The sequence below is a fragment of the Henckelia pumila genome, chromosome 2 (genome assembly GCF_033568475.1).
Source record: "Henckelia pumila isolate YLH828 chromosome 2, ASM3356847v2, whole genome shotgun sequence".
Lineage (NCBI taxonomy): Eukaryota > Viridiplantae > Streptophyta > Magnoliopsida > Lamiales > Gesneriaceae > Henckelia > Henckelia pumila.
In genome coordinates this window covers 178,477,710-178,498,620 of record NC_133121.1, presented here as the reverse complement: position 1 = coordinate 178,498,620, position 20,911 = coordinate 178,477,710, and the positions used below count along the sequence as shown (strand labels likewise).

The following is a 20,911-nucleotide window of genomic DNA, read 5'->3' as shown; positions in this document are numbered from 1 at the left end:
AGGTATCGTTTGTTATCATAGGTGAAGAATTTTTTTAATTCATCTCATGTTTGTCTTATATTTTTGGTTGATTTATTTGCATCTCATGGCAGTGATGCCAATGCGAATGGGTTGGATGATGCGTTGCGCTTAGCTTATTTGATGGAACATGATTGATTTGATATGAATGAAATTTTACGAATGAAACCTTTTTTATTATTGTTGTTTGCAATTGGTAAGAGCATTTAAGATATTATGTAGTAGTAAACATAATAACCTTATAAAATTAAAAACATACAAAATATATAGCATATTATTCATGTATATTATTCATCCACATCTTATCATATTTTTATCACATTTGTAGACATCCTTCATTCTTCTCATCTATAACATCAAACGATATCCAAGTATACTAAGTCACCGTCAGGGGTGGTGCCAAGATTTTTATTCATTGTAGACAACAATATACTATAATTAATAACTAGTGAAAAATGCACACGCTTCGCGTGTGTTAAAATATAAGTTTTTTTCATGTGAAAAGTGGAGTGAGTGGGAGGCTTTAGTGGGGTTGTGGGTAGAAAATATAATTATGGATAACAAAAAAAAAAAGTGAATGAGTGGCAAAAGTGAAAACAAAATATGGTTTCCACACATAAGCGTTTTTTTTCTAGGTGTCTCAACTATTATAATATAGTGGAGATGGAAAAAAAGAGCACTGGTTCGTAGGGGTGTTCAAATTTTGGATAAAAGAGAAAGAACCATAAATCTAAACCGAAAAAATCAAACATCGAACCGAACTGAAAATCGTATTTTGTAATTTGGATATAAATCTTAAAACCGAACCGTAATATTTCATTAAATTAATCATTTTATTTATATTTGTATTTATATTATATATGTTATGAGATGATATTTAATGAATGAATAATCATTTTGAATAATTCTTAGTTGATTATTGTTTATGTAATTTATTTTCATTTTTGTAATTGATAGTTGATTAATTGATGGTTGTTTAATGAAATTTTTAGTTGATTTTTGTTTATGTAATTCATTTAAATTTTATTTTTAAAAGTTTTACTAAGAACTCATTTAAAAAGATAACATATTATATTTTATAATATATATTATTAATTTTAATAATCATATCAAATCGAAATAATCGACCGAAATAATCGAACCGTTTTGATAGAAAACCAAACCGAATCAAATAAAAAATGGATCGAATATCGGATTATATATTTCTAAAACTAAAACCGAAAAAAATAAAAATCGAAAACGAAATCGAACCGGCCGATGAACACCTCTACATTTTATTGTGTTATGTATTATTGATCAAACCGTACTGTATAAACTAGTTCATTATAGTACAAAACCAAACCGAAGTAAACCGGATTGACTTTGGTACATTTTTCAAATACCGAAAACCGAAAAACCGAACCGAATTTGGACAAATTAAAACAGAACCGACCGATGAACATCCCTACCGTTTCGATCGACATCCATAAATATATTTCTTAAGGTTCGGACACAATCTGCATACAACCAGTAACAATCGTTAATTGATGTTAAAACGCCGAAAAAAATGACGAAGAATAGTGCATACAGAACCCACAATAAAAATTTTGATGAAAATATACTCTACGTTCGAAAATTAAACATGAATTCATTCCCCGTTTCAAAAAGAACACAACATTTTTTAAAAAATAGAATGACTGACTAACAAAGAAGAAAAAAACAAAACCTAAATTTTGGTGAAATTTTGGATTTTATAGAGAGTATAGAAGGTGTAATAAAAAGTAATATGAATTGGAAAGATTGTTAATCAAAGGACGTTTGTGATTCGTAAGGAGAAAATATTGTACAGAAGGTTATAGATCGTATATATGAGTAATAATAACAGGTCAAAAATTTGAGCTTAAAATTTGGGTATACAAACTATGAAAAGTAAAAAACAAAAAAAAGCAAATTATAATCCAGTATAAATATGTGAACATGTAATAATAGTATATAAAAATTTATAATTGGGTAAAAAAAATTATCTTACTATATTATTATAGTAGAGAACTTTTAACTAACTAAATTTCAATTAATTTGTGAAGCTTGAAAAAAAATTACAATTATATCCTAATTTAATTTCCAACAAAACCAAAACTATTAGACAAATTAGTAATTTTATATGGTCTCCTATTTTTTTTAGTCATTAGATTTTTATTTTATTTATCAAAATGACATTTTGCTGCATTTGTTTGTATTTTTAAATTTTTAGATAGATTAGATAGTTATCACTCTTTAACTCTTAAATATCTAATTCATCATATGAGTTCTAAAAATAACATAAAAATCAATTAATATAAACAAATTGATGTATATTGCGTGCAAAAAACACTAATATACATATACACATATATATACATATAACTCACGTATATATTTGTATATTGTAAATGCAAATAGATGATATCTATTCTATGCCTAGAGAGAACCTCTAGGTAGTTAAGCGCCGTTCCCTAGGACTGGTTAGGCCTTTCTAATAAGTTGTCGCGGTTAGGTTTGGGTGTTCAGGTTCGTTATCGTTTACTAGAACCCATAAATTTATTAAATGCTATTATTTGACCACACGGGCATAAGCGAGTTGGTAAGCATTGAGGTGACGTGGAAAGAGATTCCCCAGCATTGCGGGTTCGATCCTCATGTAGAACATATTCCTGCTGAAATATTGTTGGGTATGCTTCTGAGGGTTGGACCATGTTATTCCCTCCTTCAAGTATCTGTCGCTCGTGCACAACCCTCGATTTAACCTCTGCATGAGCCAATGAGCCTCTAACTTATGTGGAATGGGGTCCCCTTCGGGGCCAACATTTTTTTTTAATTAAATGCTATTATTTTACGATATTGATCCGATCAAATCGTTTGAATTTGGAAAAAAAAATTAAGAAAAATAAAATAATTTTATAGATTGGAAAATCAAACATAAAAAAATAATAGTAATAAATTGACGCCAATTCATTTACTCAATAAAAAATATTATTATTTCGATTACTTCAAGCGTGCGATTTCCGTGAAAAAAAAGGATCAGTTTTTACTTATTAATATATATTATATCGTATTACCGTTTGGTTTGGGTAATAAGATAAATAATATAGAGATAAGTAATATAATGTAATAAAAAATTAATAAGAAATGATAGTTAAAATATTATTTCGGTTGATTGATAGATTATAGTTTGTTTGATTTGATTGATTAAATTTTAGATAAAATGATAAATTATCATTTTGTCTTTTTAATAATTAATAAAATATGAATAATATTATTTATAAAGGATAATATAGTAATTTAAATTTAATAATTTGATTGATATAAGATAAATAATTAATGATTTGATTGATATAATATAAATAATTAGTAGATGGATAAATAATTTTTTCACAAAATTATGAAATTTTGTGAAAAAAAAACTAAGTGTTTTTTAAAAACTATCCCAAACATTATCTTAGTCGTGATGACTAGATTATTGACATTTTTTAAAGGTAGTTACTAAAATGAATTAAAATAAACATTTTAAAAGTCGTTACTAAGATTTGGATACAACTCATGCATTGTATTGTGTATGATCGATCACCTAATAACAACTTGCCAAACATTGGAGTAACACAAAAACTAGGCGTGATTGTTTCACGAATCAATTTTGTTAGACGAATCTTTTCGTATCCTACTCGATTTATTAAAAATATTTTTTTATATTAAAAGTATTTGTATTACAATTCATTGAAGATATAGATTGGATACCCTTTTCATAGATAAAGATTCATTAAAGCGTCTCACGAAAAACTTACTATTAGATGTGCATGTATATTCATTAATGTGATAATTTTTTTTAAAAAAAATATTCGTTTAACTAAACCCATGAAAATATATCTTTAAAAACAAATTATTTAAAAAATCATTTATAATTTCAACAAACAAATTTAATTCAACAGGAAGTGGTTAATTTGTAATTAATTTTGGTGACACTAAATAGAACGAAAAACTTTTTTGTAACGTCCCATATTTTTATACATTTTCAAGAAATAGGATGTAGAAAAGTGTGGGGAAATTTTTCGAATTCAAAAGCAATGTTCTAAAAAGCGCTAGGCGGTAGGCAAAATATTTACTATAAAATATAATTTTTATATCTTATATTTTTCAGTTTTTGTACGAAACTCTTATAAAATTTTAATAATAATAACAACAACAACAACAACATAAATATTAATAGATATCAAGTTTTCATATATAAGATGAGATTTATTGTTTTGCTTGACTTTCTTTTCTGCGCTTCTTCTTCTTTCTTTTTGTGTTTGTTTCTCGCTTCATGTTTCTCTTTTAGTTTTTTATTTTAAATTTTTTTAATAAAAAAAATAGTAACCGCCTAGGCGGATTTTTGCCAGTCTGGGCGGGTTGGGCGCCGCCTAAGCGGGAGATTAGGCGGGAAACGCCTGGAGCAATGGCGGAGCCACGTTCAAGGGCACCCGGGCTTTAACCCGGGTGGCCCGAATTTTTTTTGAATTTTGTATATACAAATTTTGAATAATTTTGGTTTAATTTGGTGTTAGCTCGGGTAGTTCTAATCAAAATATTAAAGTATACGAGAGCTTAGAATTTTAGCCCGGATAGACTAAAATTTCTGGCTCCGCCATTGGCCTAGAGACATAGCCTAGCAAGAAAGCGAGGTGGTGGGCAACCGCCTAGCGCCTAGACAGCGCCTTTTAGAACACTGTTCAAAAGTGCAGTGTAGTGCAGGGCATGCATTGCGTTTGCAAGTTCAATGCCTCGAGTTTTAAAATAAAATCTAATGGCTCTAACGTGCATAAAAATATTTGAAATACTGATGCAACCTAACAGACAATGATCAGTACTAATGCGCGCACGCCAAATCTACTACTTACATGGAAAAGTGGAACCGACAATTTGAAATCTTAAGAAAGCATGTGAAACATGAGTTCCAATAAAATAAACTTAATGCGGAAAAACACTTTAAATAATCATTCGTTAAACCAAGCATAAACTTTGAAATGAAATAATCAATGTAAAATGTTACAACTTAAAATCATTAAAATCTATCAACACAAGAATGTCTTTGAAAATACTAATTTAAACTTTTCTAAAAAATGATTTTTTTAAGAGATCATGCATAAAATAATTTAATAACGACAAAACAATAAACATAAGAAAACTTCTTGCTTTAAAACGTTAGAGTTTCAAAACTGTCGTGTCATGCAATGTATTCGTCTCTTGGACTAGTCTTCAACCTTTTCACCAAAACTTTAATTCATTTACATTCAAAATCTAACTGCACCAATCATGTATAGTGAGTATAAAGACTCAGGAAGAGCATGCGTAAAAGAGTCTTGTTTAAACTTGAGACAAGAAAAATCATTGTACATCATACTTAATGCAATGACATAACATGAAAATAGAATAACATAATCATAACATAAAACTTTTCATTTAGGGGTGATGAGATATGTATATTTGTGGCAACCATCATAAGAGCACATCATAGATTCCCGTGATTACGTTTGTTGTACAACAAGCATATGGCTTTCGCTCTTAAACTTTTATTCTTTAGATAGGCCGCTCCGGAGCTCACCCGAAGTGTCAATCCCTTATTGTCACCACAAAACGCATACAAGATCAAAAATATTTTTCATGCATCTTCATATCATTCATCGTATCATATCATATCATATCATATCATGCTAGTAGAACTATCATGAGATCTTAATGCATGTCATACTCGATAAAATTTCATGAGGGAAAATTATCATTTAAATGCAACACATACTAATCGTTCCACGTGAGTCGTTCTTTTCTTTCTTGGCTTAAAACTTGAAATCTTTTCTAATAAAAGTCTTGAAAATACTTAAAACACCTTAAAAGATCATAAAGTACCCTTCATATCCTTAAAAATGGGTTTAAAAGAATTTTTTTTTTAAAAAAATTAAAGTTTTATAGGGCAGCGCCTCAGTACGCATGCTGCAGCCACGCACCTGCTGCAAAATCTGCCTTTTCTGGTAAAATTTTCCAAATTTTTTTCTACGATTTAAACACCACTCAATCGTTAATTCAATCCCACACTTAAACACATGAAAATTTCAACCAAAAATATACCAAAAGAACCAACTTTTAAAGAATTAAATCAACATCCCATCCAACATCAACTCACACCAAAAATATAAAATTTGAATCGTTTAACCCATGAATTTACTTAAACTTTAACCATTGACATCTGGAACGTTTCACATATCACGACTTTACATCATACTCATGGAAATATGAAAAATCATACAACAATAACATCAATTTCATACCTAGGGTTCATATTAAATATATTTATACTCTTGAATGATGATTCAAAACATTAAAAACTTGCTACTTGTATCAATCAGCATATACCCATACATCAACATACTCATTTTCATATCAAAATATTTATACTCTTGATTGGTGTTTCAAAGTATTTAAAACTTGCCTTTCTCTTGCTTGGTATGGGAATTCGGACTCCAGGAACATGATTCTAGTCTTCTCACGATCAAACCATGCGAGAATCCTTGAAAACTTGATAGAGGATTTTGGAAAACCTAGGGGTGGGGAGGCGGCTGTGGCGTGAAGGGGGAATAAGAGAGAAGAGATTTGACGTAGAATATTTTCTGCGTTAAGTCCTGACTCCATCTTTTTTAAAAAAAAACACACATGGGTCGGATTTTGGCCCATCGAATTAAAAATACTGTCTTTTTAAAATATTTCTTCCCAAAGAAATTAAATATCATGCAATACTTTTAAAATAAAATACTCATAAAACATATTGGAGGTAAATTTTCTTAAACTTTGCTCATGGGCTAGTCTCGTTTTCCTTTGTCACGGAATTAACTCATACCTGAAAAATATCAAAAACTAACTTTTGCAACCGTTAAATATCAAATAAATTACATAATATTAAATCATTTCATACAAAATTTTAAACATATATTTTAACACCTAAAATCTCAACTTTAAAATATATAACCTCACACAAAATATATAATTTTCATGAATTCTTTTAAACATAAATTTTAAATCATTTATAAATAAAGTGAAATCATTTAATTTAAAATAATATTTAAACTACCATTAAATGAAATAAATTTATTTAATTAAATATAACATTTAATTCATAAATGATTTTTATAAAATCATTTAAAATTTATTTAAAACCCCTTTAATATTCATGACTGGGTTTATGAATTTTCCGGGAGTTACATTTTTTGTTTCAAATTAATTAATCATATATTATTATATAGTATATATGGCCATACTTTTCATTGTCATCACAGGCATGCACGCACGTTCAATTTATTTTAATGATATTAATTATTGACCATATATATTATGTATATACTTTTATATATGGGTGATCCGTAGGAATGCGCGTATCATGGTATGGACTATGGATATGTTCACATAAAATTTGATTTTTATTAAATGTGTATGTGTACGGGAACTTTCGAGACCGGCATGGAAGGGAAGCCAAGCCCGATCGAGCCATATGGGACGATGTTAGGGAGTTGATTCGAGATGGTCGGTCTCCTATAAAACAAGAAAAGACCATATAAGATAAAAAGAGAGATCGATATCGAATATGGAGAATTTAGAGAAGAATGAGAAATTATATTCATATTTATCATGTAAATGAGTTACATGGTATTTGTGTATTCAGGGGCGAAGTCAGGATTCAAAAGTATTTGGGTCTAACTCTGCCTCGTATGTGTTAGACAATGTATGGGTGAAAAATCAGTTAAAATTGAATCGAATTTTCTAAAATCGAATTAAATTTTTTTCAATAAAACAAACCGATCGAACTTTACTATGAAGACCAATATAATCAAACAAAAAAGAATGTATTATTTTGATCAGCAACCAAAATAAGCGATCTCGATCTTTTAGATTTTTTTGAGTTATTTGCACCGAATACCCCTGTGAAATATTGAAAATACACACTTTTTCCCTGTGAAATTTTAATAGGTCAAATATGCAATTTTAATATTTCACAGAGGTATTTGGTTCAAAAAAAAATCAAAATGTTTGTCTAGTCGCATGAGGGGCGCGTGTGCCACAATCGCTCATATAAAGGGACACGTGTGCTAATTTTATAAAAGATCAGAGTTGAATATGCCTATTAAAATTTCACAGTGGAGAAGTATGCATTTTCAATATTTCATAGGGGTTTTCAGCGCAAATAACTCTTTTTTTTTAAAAAAAATCAAGTTCTAATTCAAAAATTGCAGTTAAAAATTGAATTATATAAATTTAAATTATTTATTAAAAATATATTTTCAAGTCTAGTTCTATTATCCAATAAAATTTTATTAGAAAATTTAACAATATTAAATTTTTATTTAATAAATATTAGGTTTTTTCAGTAAACAAAATTATTATGTTAAAATCTGAAACCGAATCGATCTAACCAATATTTTTAAAATCTAAACAGGACTTCTGAATAAATTGAATCGATTTTTCAGATGAATTCAACTCGGTAGGTTATTTCGATTGAAATTGATATTTTCTGTTCACCCTATACTGTAATTGATTTATGTCCCCTGATATCGATATACGATCTTTCGATTAAAAATAATTTTTAAATTTTTATTTTCTTCATTTTTTGATATACCAAACTAGAAAAGTTCAACCATCCTAAAAATTTACAACAAACATTAATTTTTCAAATCTTATAATTATTGAATTTTCAGTTACTCGGACTAGAAAAATCTCAATACAAGCTCAATAATAATTGCAAAGTCAATAATTCTCAAATATTTCAATTTTCAATCAATTGATTATTTTTCCGAAATTTTGTAAAAATAGTTTTTAATTTAAAAATCCAAACTTTAAAATTTATATGTATCATAAATCAATATTATCGCAACTTAAAATTCGCCAAAATTTTAGAGTTGTCGAATTTATCTCAAAATCGCATAATTTCAAAACTTACAACAATAAACCAACCAAAAAAATGTAATGGAGCATTATATTTATAATTTTTTTTTGCATAGGGCTGAAAATATATTTTTTAAAATTTAAAACTACTACTTTTTTTTATTTTTATTTTTTGTAAATGGGTGGGGCTGGAGCCCACCCTAGCCCAGGCATGGCTCCGCCCCTAGGTGTATTTATACATTTTCTCTACCAACTTTACTAAACTACTAAATCTCTCTGACTTCTTTCTAACTTCCACACATACGTCTAGTGATATTTGGTTTCTCTTCTTGTATGTCGATTTCTTTTCTCTATGTCGCTTCTCCATTTCTTGTCGTATCAAACGAACCCTTGGAGATTTTTTAATGCATCAGAGAAGTGGCTGATCATTTGACTTTGTCGCGCGTCGTGTTCTCGATGTGAATAAGCATTTCACACTTGTAATCCTGCAAACTATGTTAAAACTTAAAACATCGGATATAAATTCTTGTTGAAACAAGAAAATGGAAAGGACGACTGACTTATAAGGGTGAGATCATTTGATATTGTTATCATATCGTTATGGCCTCCCACACGAATGTACTAAGCTATATTATTTGTAAATTAAAAAAATATGTGATTATAAATTTTTTTTCTTAACAAATTTGTTAAAATAAATCACATATATATAATTATTTATTTTTAGAGTTTGCAAACATTATTGACTATACTGTTAGAATTTGTTAATTTCAAAGAAAATTGTCAACTTAAAAATTACATGGTTGTTGTTCAGTTTTCCTTTACTTTTTTTAATCTATTTTTTCTAATTTTCATTATACTCGAAAAAAACCTCATCACGTATGTTCGACCAATTATTTTTCATTATACCAATTTGTAATCTTCTGAAGACTGGACAAATAGAGTTTCTAGAAATTATAACACAAAAACACTTGTGAAACCGTATCACAAGTTAATTTTGTGAATCGGATCTTCTACTTGACCTAACCCATGCACGAAAAAGTTTTACTTGTTATGTCGAAAGTATTACTTTTCACTTCATATACTGTAACTCCCAGAAATTTAAGTGACCGACCAGCCAACATGAATTTCATTTATTTGATTTTTAAAGTTCAAAATTTATGTGTGTTAGATTATAAATATTTTTAATTGCTAACGTTTATAATATATTTTTGAGGCATGAGGAATTTTAGGTGATGATTTTTAAGATACATTCCGGAGAAAAGATACCCGAACACGGTGATAAGAATTTCAAAATATTTATATATTTTATTATTATTTAGGAACTTGGGTTATGTAGAATATATATATATACATATATACATATATTAGGGAGTGGACTGAGCTTGTAAGTCAGAAAAAAAGAGAGAAAAGAAATCAGATTAACGACGTGGGGAAAAAAACAGAGAAGGCAGAAAAAGAGAGAGAGAGAGAGAAAGACGTGAGGTAGGGGAGGCGGCTAGGGCAGAAAGCTTTCAATTTACTCGCTTTTTGATCGACTTCGAACATGTTGTGGGTACGCTCCAATCGCATGATCATCACCAAATGATCTCTACACTACTACAAAAAAGCAAAAAGACTACGGTGAAAAAACGTAGTTAATTTGGGGTGTAAAGCCGAAGTTAAAAGCCATGCAGTTAAAAGTGCGGTCATAGACTACGGTTTTAAACCGTAGTCTATGACCGCAAAAGACTACGGTTTTTAAACTGTAGTCTTTTGTCTTAAAAGACTACATTTTAAACCGTAGTTGTTTTTAAGAAAACCGTAGTCTTTTGGACTACGGTTTTAAGAAAACCGTAGTCTTTTGCGACAAAAGACTACGGGTTTTAAACCGTAGTATTTTGTTGTAAAAGACATCGTTTTTAAACCGTAGTAGTTTGTAAGAAAACCGTAGTCTTAAGCGACAAAACACTACGGGTTTAAACCGTTGTTTTTTAACCGTAGTCTTTTGTCATAAAAAAAACGGTTTTAAGCCGTAGTCTTTTATAATAAAACCGTAGTCTTTTGATATTAAAGACAACGATTTTCACCGTTGTCGTTTCAAAAATAAAACCGTTGTCTTTAGTCTATATAAGAATCCAATGCGATTAAGAATCAATTTACATAAAATATGTTGTCCATAATATTTAAAACATCATAAAATATGCAATTAGTTGATCAAAACTACGTACAATTTCCACAAATTGGTCATAATCTACGTACGTACCAACTACAAAAACACTAGTCATACACCATAAACGTTCGAGTAAATTAAGTTTAAAACATCAATTTAATCAAAATGATTGTGCCACAACATTACACAGACTGCAACTCCTCTGCTATATGAAAACAACACAAAAGACCTTTCTGGATACTCTCCTCAACAATATCTGATACCTTAGGAGAAGGGAACACCAAAAAGGTGAGCATCATCCTATCTAGATACTCTCCTCACGTGGCTTTGAAATCAAAAGGTTCCCCATTCCAGAACCTTTCCCTCCACCCAATAAATGGCAGACCTGAAACCCTGCATCCCAGACACCATAGACAAAAGCATCAAATTACGGCATGTATTTCCCTTTTTCAAGCATTTTCCATTGAAACAAACGGAAGCCAGTGTACAAAAATAAGTAAAATATTAATGCATTACCAAGGGTACACATCAATTAAATATTATCAATGAAGAAAGATGGATGAAAACTAATCATTAATGTAAACAAAGATTGTCGGAACACGCAGAGGCATTTTTTCGAACGTATAACAGACAACTTTATATGCCGCCAGAATCAACGAAGGAAATGGAAAAATATCGAGCCTTTGAAGAGTGATTACACGTCTACAACATATAAGAAACAAATGCAGGCCGCTATTAATAAATTTATAACGACATAAAAAATATGGAGCTAATTAAAGGCGAAATATTCCAATAGTATAAGACATTCGTAAAAATATCTAAACACCCAGCCAATAAACCTAAGCAACAATGTTTGATCACGCAAGAAACATCAAAACTTCAACACATCAATCAAAACCATGTATATACCTAAAGGTCGATATGATCTTGTATGCATTCAGCCACCTCCGAGCGCACCTCATCAATTTCTTCCATAGTGTACTCTACTTTTGTGAACTGGGAACACACAAATACATTATATTATTAAAAACAAAACATTAATGAACTTTTAAAATGATATATACAGATAACTTCAAATGATTTAAGTAAGACAGAAAATAGTACTATCGATCTTAGTGAATCCCTCTCGATATTTGAAACTTTTTTGGTAATCTGTTTCATAAATCTCATTACGTAATAGCCACATTGTTTCGCATCTGGTTGTCGAGGAGCCTACATTAAAAATGTAAAATTGTTAACGAAAATATACCAATTTTAGAAAATCAACTTGGTACAGAAATATACATACCTGTATCACATTCCATTGCACATTTTTTCTTCCTTTTCTTCCCTTATTTGAATTAAACAATCTCATTGCCCTTAATATAAACATTGATACGAGTTGATTGATGTATGAGATGGCTTAAGGAATCCAACAATCTCAATTAAATTAAATGCTTAATAAAACGGAAAATGAACTCACATTTCTACCACATATTTCCAGTCCTCGTCATGATTGCGATGACTTAGGGAATCCAGCAAATAGACAATGTCTTTGTAAGGTTCAATGACAGTGAGAATCCAATGATAACTACGCACAAACACATAATTAGTACTGCCAAAAATTCAGTAATTTTCAAAAATTCAATAGAAAATGGTATTGTACGTAATTCTTACTTACCCGAGACTACTTGGCACCAAAACCAACTGATTTAATGATGCACCACTGAGTCTATCTACTAAAGCACTCGCTCTCATGTTCAATCGTTTAATTTTACCAGTTTTGTCTTGTGTAGTTTTTTGCAAACATGGGATGCTATGTGGATTTAAAAATATGAATTTATCGCTTTTCTTTTCCTTCACCAGCTTTGTATAAAGATGCCTAATATTTCAGAAAAAAGAAAATCATTATATTAAATGTGATAAGAATAAAGTTATACATCATCATATACACTAATATTAAGTTACAAAAAAAATTTATGTTGCTGAAAGACTTACCATATGTAGGCAACTACACAATTTCCTGAAAGTGACTCGAAGTGATATAAAGGACTGATGTCGTCAATATGCAAATTCAGCTCATAATCATCTTCAAATACCCCATGATCTAAATACAATGGTAATTTCTGGCCATCACGAAGAGCATGCTTACAATAACAATACAACATACGCACTGATCTTGGCACACTTGAATCCAACGGCTGGTTGTTTTCGACGTGGGCAATTTTCTTCATTTTATGCTTCTAATTGATGTAATTGTATACATGTTATATAAGTGCAATACTAAAGAATTTCTTCATAATTTACAAAAAAAACATAAGTTCACATGTACCTCATGTCGCAAGACTATCAAGTGTGTTGGCCAAGCCACATGTGTACCCACAGCATCACCAACAAGTTCACATTCATGGGGAATCGGAACAGGCAAACGTGCTGATTTGTGTAATGCTTCATCAATGGATACACGCATGCAATTCAATGGTAAAGGAACACCATGAATTAATTTATCAGGTCCATTGACCTCAACAACCGTTCCATAAGCAACAATATCTGTGCTAGACTCCAATGTTAAAACAATGGGTTTACCCTAGAAAACAAATAACGAGGTCAATGAGTGGTACTAACTCTATGTTTCACTAATATTAAGTAATATATATAGCGACAAGTGATTAAATACCTGTAAAGCAATAGATTTGTCCACAACCTGCATCTCAATGTCATCCAAATACTCATAAATGGGCAAACTATTTTCGGTTTTCAAAAAAGGTTCTTTCAGCTGTTGTAACTTCACTGAACAGCTACCTTTGTCATCAATCTCACTGTCCCCAGCACCGTTTTTGTATATAAATGCTTCAAGTTTGTGTATTCTTGCATCTTGTTCTGATATTCTTGCATCTTGTTCTGATATTAATTTCCTAGCCTCCAACAACTCCTTTTTTTGCTCAATAATCAAATCTCTGCCAACATCAGCACCCTTCCAAGTTCTACCAACATTAAAATATAATGTTGGAGTAATATGACCTCCAACAGCCCTCACACGCCCACCATGTTCGTTTGATTCGAGTGCTTTTGTGAGGATATCTTCTTTTGTCCCTGTAATTTTCAGTGTACCCTCACGCTTTTGCTGTATGTAACCATCCTGTTATAGAATTGAAGAAGAAATAATTACTATACAATATTTCATTGAAATAAAAAAATAGATTTTGATGTAGTGCAATCTCACAATCTTGTCTACTGTCATTTTCAAAGCGTTTCCTTCAAATTCCCCATCTTTATTCACTCGTCCTTTCTTTCAAATAATAGCTCTATTGATGTCATCATCATCACATAATTCATTTGCCTAAAAACAATAACGATCAAATGATATAAAGCAAACAAGCACTGGAACATTAAAAATCAACATCAAACGCATTTTTGTAAACACAATTTTCCAAACCATCAATTTCGAAATTAAACTTACTATTTCTTCGGCATAACGTGCATATCCTTTCCGAGCAAGGCGGTGGGGGTACAAGTTCTATTTTATTCTTTCTTTTTATTTCTCACTCAATTTCTGTTCAAGTAAAACATTCAACATATAAATTTTATTTATTCCAAAAACTAACAAATTATCAACTTACTTTACAAGTAAAAAAAAAACTTACAACGAAGTCATCGGACATGCGACTAATGACAAAAGAACTCCAGTCATCTTGTGCAATACCATATCCAATCGGTGGTTCATTCAATTTCTCCAGTTCATCGAGCTTTCTCAAAATGAAAGTATGGGTGAGATGGGTTTTAAACTGACGCCATTTAATATTCGCGGAACTCAAACATCCCTTCTTCCACCTTTGGTCAACATCATACGACAACTGTTAAAATACATAATTCAAAATTTTATAACCATAAGATATTAAAAACATGAAAAAACAAAAACTAATTCACTTACATTAACAGATTCCCAAATCAATTCTTTGACTGCACTTGGAACTTGCTTCCACGTCTTGTAAATTATCTTAACCTTTTCTCGAGCTAGCACGCCAATATAACTTTGCATTTCAGCAGCAACATCTCCTACTGGTTGTCCAAGTTTATTTAATTTTACCATCTTTCGAATTCCTTGAACCCTTCTCCTTGCAAGATTATCTAGATGTGTACGACCTCTAGAAGTTCTTGTTCTTTCAGTATCATCAGTAGATTCCAACATTGTATTGTCCTCCAAACTCTTCTCATTGATAGCATTTCCAACTTTTTCTTTACCCTTCCTACTCATTGTGGGCTGTCGTACACTAGTTTTGTTTGAGTCAATTGTCACATCATCGTTACTCCCTATTTTAAGCTTCATGTTGGAGGCCATTGAGTGGAGATTTAATCTGTTGATCAAAAAAGTCAGTTAACAGATCAATACATAGATAAATATACAACTAATAAAAAGAAAGATGCAATAAAAATATCATAATGAGGAGAGAAACAACAAGATTGGATCAGCAGCCTACTTTTCGAAAAAGAAATAATATTGTTAATAAACTCATATTGTAACTGAAAAATACAAAATGATATTCAGTACTGGGAATAAACTCATATTTAAATAAGAGATAACATATAAATATGGTTTGTCTACAAACATATCCTCAAAAAAAAAAAATTATTTTTGGTTAAGCATTGTCAACCCAAGTTCCATCACAATCTTCACGAATGCATGACACTTCATTGTCATATGCTAAATCAACATCCATAGGATGTAACCCTTTGCTAAAAGATTTGTTGTGGAGTCCAGTCTCTTCGATTTCATCTCCATTTAAGTCTTCAATGGACTCCATGCTAGGAGTTGCAAGTACAACACTCCATGCAGGATCTACAGGATCTTCAACGTAAAATACTTGCTTTGCTTGACTGCCCAATATAAAAGAATCAGATTTGAATCCAATTCTATTGAGATTCACCAACGTAAAACCAAGATCATCGACTTTGATACCATTATTATTCTCCACCCAATTACATTTAAACATTGGAATTTGAAATTGTTGGTAATCAAGTTCCCATATTTCTTCGATAACTCCATAAAAAACCATATCTGACACAACTGGATTTTTATCCTTTGCACTAGCAACTTGCATTGTCTTTGCAACCAAGCTTACTCCAGAGTTTTGAGAAACTCTTATGTCATCACGCTCTTTTGTAGCATAAGTGATACCATCAATCAAGTAACTAGAATACTTTAACACTTGCGTGCTAGGACCACGTGCTATCCATTTCAATCTTTCTGATATTTTATGTGTGGAATGGTCAACCACCCGTTCAACCTATATTTAAAGAAAAAAATTTATAGTTTTTTAATGCATCATGTGTTACATGTATGCAAATATGTAATACTTTTAGAACGTACGCTATCACGCAACCAGTTGATAAAAGTTCGGTTATGCTCATCTTGTAACCATTTCTTCGACCTAGCTTTATGCGGAAATCTTGCATTCAACTCCACCATGTGTTTCCTAATGAAATTATTCCCAGTAAAAGAAATAGAATGTAATCAAAATGCTAAAAGACATAAGTTGGAGATCTTACTCGATATAAGGATCAATCTCAACATCATTTGCCAATACGTAACGATGTGCTTGCTGCAACTCATCATCACTTGTGGAGTGGACCAATGCTCCCGATAAAGGCCTAGTAAGTTCTACTTCATGATGTCTTGATGGTATCCCTATTGTGTGGACATTAGATAGATAGTCTGAGCAAAATTCGATAGCCTCTTCAGCAATATAACTTTCAGCCATGCACCCTTCAGGCCGGTTACGATTGCGAACATAACCTTTCAAAATTTTCATGTATCTTTCAAATGGGTACATGTGCCTACACCCAACCGGTCCACACAATTTGACCTCCCGTACAAGATGAACAGTTAAATGAATCATTATATCAAAAAATGAAGGGGGGAAATATTTTTCAAGCAAACACAATATCATCACAATCTCTCTTTGTAGTTCATCTAACTTCTGGACATCTATCACTTTACTATACAACAATTTGAAGAAGAAACACAACCGAATCACAACATATCTGACATGTTTTGGCAAAATGCCGCGGATGGCCACGGGAAGCAATTGTTGCATTAAAGTGTGATAGTCGTGTGACTTAAGGCCAACCAATTTCAAGTCCTTTACCGACACAAGATTTTTAAAATTTGATGAGTAACCTGCTGGGACCTTTATTCCTGCCAGAGAATTGCAAAAACTTTTTTTTCTCATCCTTACTTAGTGTGTAACAGGCTGCTGGAAAAAACGTTCTTTTCTCCCCCATCATTGGTGCCAATTCAGTCCTTGCATTCATTTCCAAAAGGTCTAATCTTGATGCTAATCCATCCTTTGTTTTTCCCGGAATGTCAAGTAACGTGCCAATGAGACTTTCACAAACATTTTTTTCAATGTGCATCACATCAAGAACATGACGAACATGCAAATGTTTCCAATACTCAAGTTCAAAGAATATTGATTTCTTTTTCCAGCACGGTTTTCCATCATCCGGATTTGACTGAAGCTTCTTGGTCAGTTTTCCGGGTTGATAACTAATTTTTTCAACTCTTTCCAATACTTCATGGCCACTCAATGGATTTGGTGCGGGGTTAAACTCTTGATTCCCATTAAATGTCTTATTTTGCCTTCGATAAGGATGATTTAAAGGTAAAAACCTTCGATGACCTGTATATGACATTTTTCTACTATGCTTCAACCTTGTTGAGTATGTATTTTCTGCACAAATAGGACATGCATGATATCCTTTCACTACACATCCTGACATGTTCCCATATGCAGGGAAATCATTGATTGTCCATAGTAAGACAGCTTTAAGAGAGAAACTTTCTTCTCGATATGCATCATATGCTTCAACACCTGTATCCCAAAGGCATTTTAGGTCATCAATTAGAGGTGCCAAGTACACATCAATATCATTGCCCGGTTTTCTAGGACCAGATATCAACAAGGTAAGCATCACAAATTTTCTCTTCATACACAACCATGGAGGAAGATTGTATGTGATCATTAAAACTGTCCAACAACTATATGCAGAACTTATCAAACTGTGGGGATTGACTCTGTCTGCTGATATAGCCAATCTAAGATTTCTTGGCTCAGATGCAAAATCTGGCCACTTGTGATCAACTAATTTCCAACAAGGTGCATCAGCTGGATGTCGTAGGTATCCATCACGAATTCTTTTATCAGAGTGTCAAGTTAACTCCTTGGATATCATCTTATTCCGAAACATTCTTTGAAATCTTGGAATGGGAGGAAAATACCATAAGACCTTTGCCGGAACACCTTTTACTTTAGAATTGTTGCCCACCTTCCACCGTGACGTTCCACAAGTAGGGAAATTGGCAAAATCTTCATACTCCTTCTGGTATAAGATACAATCATTAGGGCAAGCATGAATTCTGACATAATCCATTCCTAATGCACGTAAGCTTTTCTTTGCATCATACAAAGACAAAGGCAATTCGTTTTTATCTGGAAGCATTTCTCCAAACAGAAGAAGCATATCGGTGAAACTTTTATCACTCCAACTATACTTTGCCTTCAAGTTAAATAATTTCACAATTGCAGATAACTTTGTGAATTTAGTACATCCAGGATATAAAGGTTTCTCAGCATCTTCTAGTAACTTAGTGAATTGATTTGGATTCTCAGCATAACTATCATATACATCCTGTACCATATCTACCGGTTCCTCAGCAAAAGTTTTGTGCACACCTTGACTTGCTCGAACATTATCATTCATTGAGTTCCTACTCGTACATCTTTCTCCATGCCATATCCATGTGTGGTATGTCAAATCTATCCCATTACTGTACAAATGTGCTCTTATAGTTTGAACATTTTTCTTTTTTATATTACCACATTTTGCACATGGGCAAGGGATTGCATCAGGATCATCGGCGTTCTTCAATGCAAATTTCAAGAAAGACTCTACTCCAATATCATATTCAGGTAATAATCTATTCTTCGACATCCATTCTTTATCCATTTCTGATATAACCAATCAGCAAAAAATTATTAAACACCTACCTTCAAAAAATTGTAGGTCATACAACAAGATCTTAACACCATAATATATAAACTCACTTTTTATAGTGTGAGTTTATAAGAGAATAAAAGGCATACACTCATGTTCCTCATTATGCATGATCAACCAAGGAAAGGGAAATATGAAATCACCAACTTTTGCACATCAACGTTATACACATTATATATATATAGTATATCCACAAAACCAATTTGACAAAAACTTCCTCGAGCAACACTAGTCCTTCAAAAACTTTCTCTATAAGGGCTGTTCGGTTCTCCTTGTGTTCTGTTTCTCTAAGAACTTTGACTAGTGGATACCAAAATGTTTGTAGCAAGATTAAAAATGGTTTCAGTGGCATATATGCATATCGAACAGCTAGTATATGACAACCATATATGCATATCGAACAGCTAGTATATAACAACCATATTCACAATTAGAATGAAGATATTAGCTTAATTAGATATCAGAGACAGAAAATATGCTTATAATCATACAAAATAAGATTATAGAGATTCTCGACATGACATTGTTTATTGCTAATTAACATGTGGCATCATATCAGCACTTTGACCGGCGAAGAAATTAAAAGAAGAGTACATACTGAATGAATTAATTAAAGTGTGTAGAAGAAAGTCAATTTATCATTGTATATAGATCAATAATTATTTAAAGAGACTAATTTTACTTTTTCAAGATGAAAATAATATTTTACTAATAATCTTGGGTATCATTAATCTTCAAATTAATTAAGTGAATCCTTTCTCCTTCGACATAACTAATTGACAATGCTTAAATCCAAATGGCCACTGAATATATTAGATAGTGGGAACATCTACCCATCGAGAAAATTAAGGAAACAACTTAAGGAATTAAAATGGTTTACGTAAGCTGGGAAACTCCAAAGCTGGGAAAGCATCCACCTCTAAGTGTACAAAGCAAAACAGTCATACGTCGTCTGAGGATAGTATTTCGGGAGAGGGAGAAAGTGTAGCAGAGATGGTATCGAGGGTAATCAAGCCAAATGATTTAAATCTCATACATCTTAGTGGTTTGACATATAGGGATGCTTTGATTCTAACACGGTGGAAGAAGATCATGTCATCGGCTCTAAACTTACCGTGGAGGATAGTGTGCTGCTAGAAGATCACCATAGTCATGAGATGAAAGGGACGCTGCATCCACAAGAGAGCAGGGAACGTGGTAGTAATGAAATCATCAATGAGGTGGGCCAAATGCAAGACTTTAGTCACCAGGAAGGTAACATGCATGTCAATAAAAAATGGAAACGGTTGTCAAGAGATAAGAAGAACAAAATGGCAGATAGAATTAATAAATGCAATCTTGCCAGCAAGTCCGAAGGGCTATTTGTGGACCAAGATTCTGAACACAATATGTCTTCTAATAAGAGGACTGCTGGAACAGATGGGGTAACAAGTCTACATATTACAATCGACCCCACGAACAAAGACCGTTTAAAACCATCAAGTTGGCCAGTTTGATTTTCAGTTTCATAAGCATGCTCATTGCTCTGATGAGTGATGTATATAACCATCATTAACCGAATGAGTAACGATATTTAGGTAGGCTTCATACTTACCTAGTGCGTGCATAGTGCTGGCGATTCACTAGCCAATGGTTAACAATAGACACATTATCCTGCACGTACGGGGGAGACGCCATCAGAAACTAGTTATAAACTCTACACTGGTTGATTTGGAATTTCAATACAGGATGCATCATCGAGAAATCATGAGGTTTCAGACGAGCTATTTTCAAATGAAAAAAAACAGAGATTTA

The 20,911-nt window shown here is 31.8% G+C and overlaps 1 protein-coding gene across 1 annotated transcript; it reads right to left on the bottom strand.

Moving 5' to 3' along the window:
- Positions 1 to 15,699: 15,699 nt before the first annotated feature.
- LOC140879052 (uncharacterized) lies at positions 15,700 to 19,069 on the bottom strand. The gene is made up of 5 exons (XM_073282687.1): positions 18,364 to 19,069; positions 17,241 to 18,228; positions 16,610 to 17,059; positions 16,431 to 16,536; positions 15,700 to 16,347 (listed from the first exon to the last, which is right to left on the bottom strand). Exons 1-5 carry the CDS (start codon positions 19,067 to 19,069, stop codon positions 15,700 to 15,702), a joined length of 2,898 nt encoding a protein of 965 aa, XP_073138788.1.
- Between the last annotated feature and the right edge of the window lie 1,842 nt (positions 19,070 to 20,911).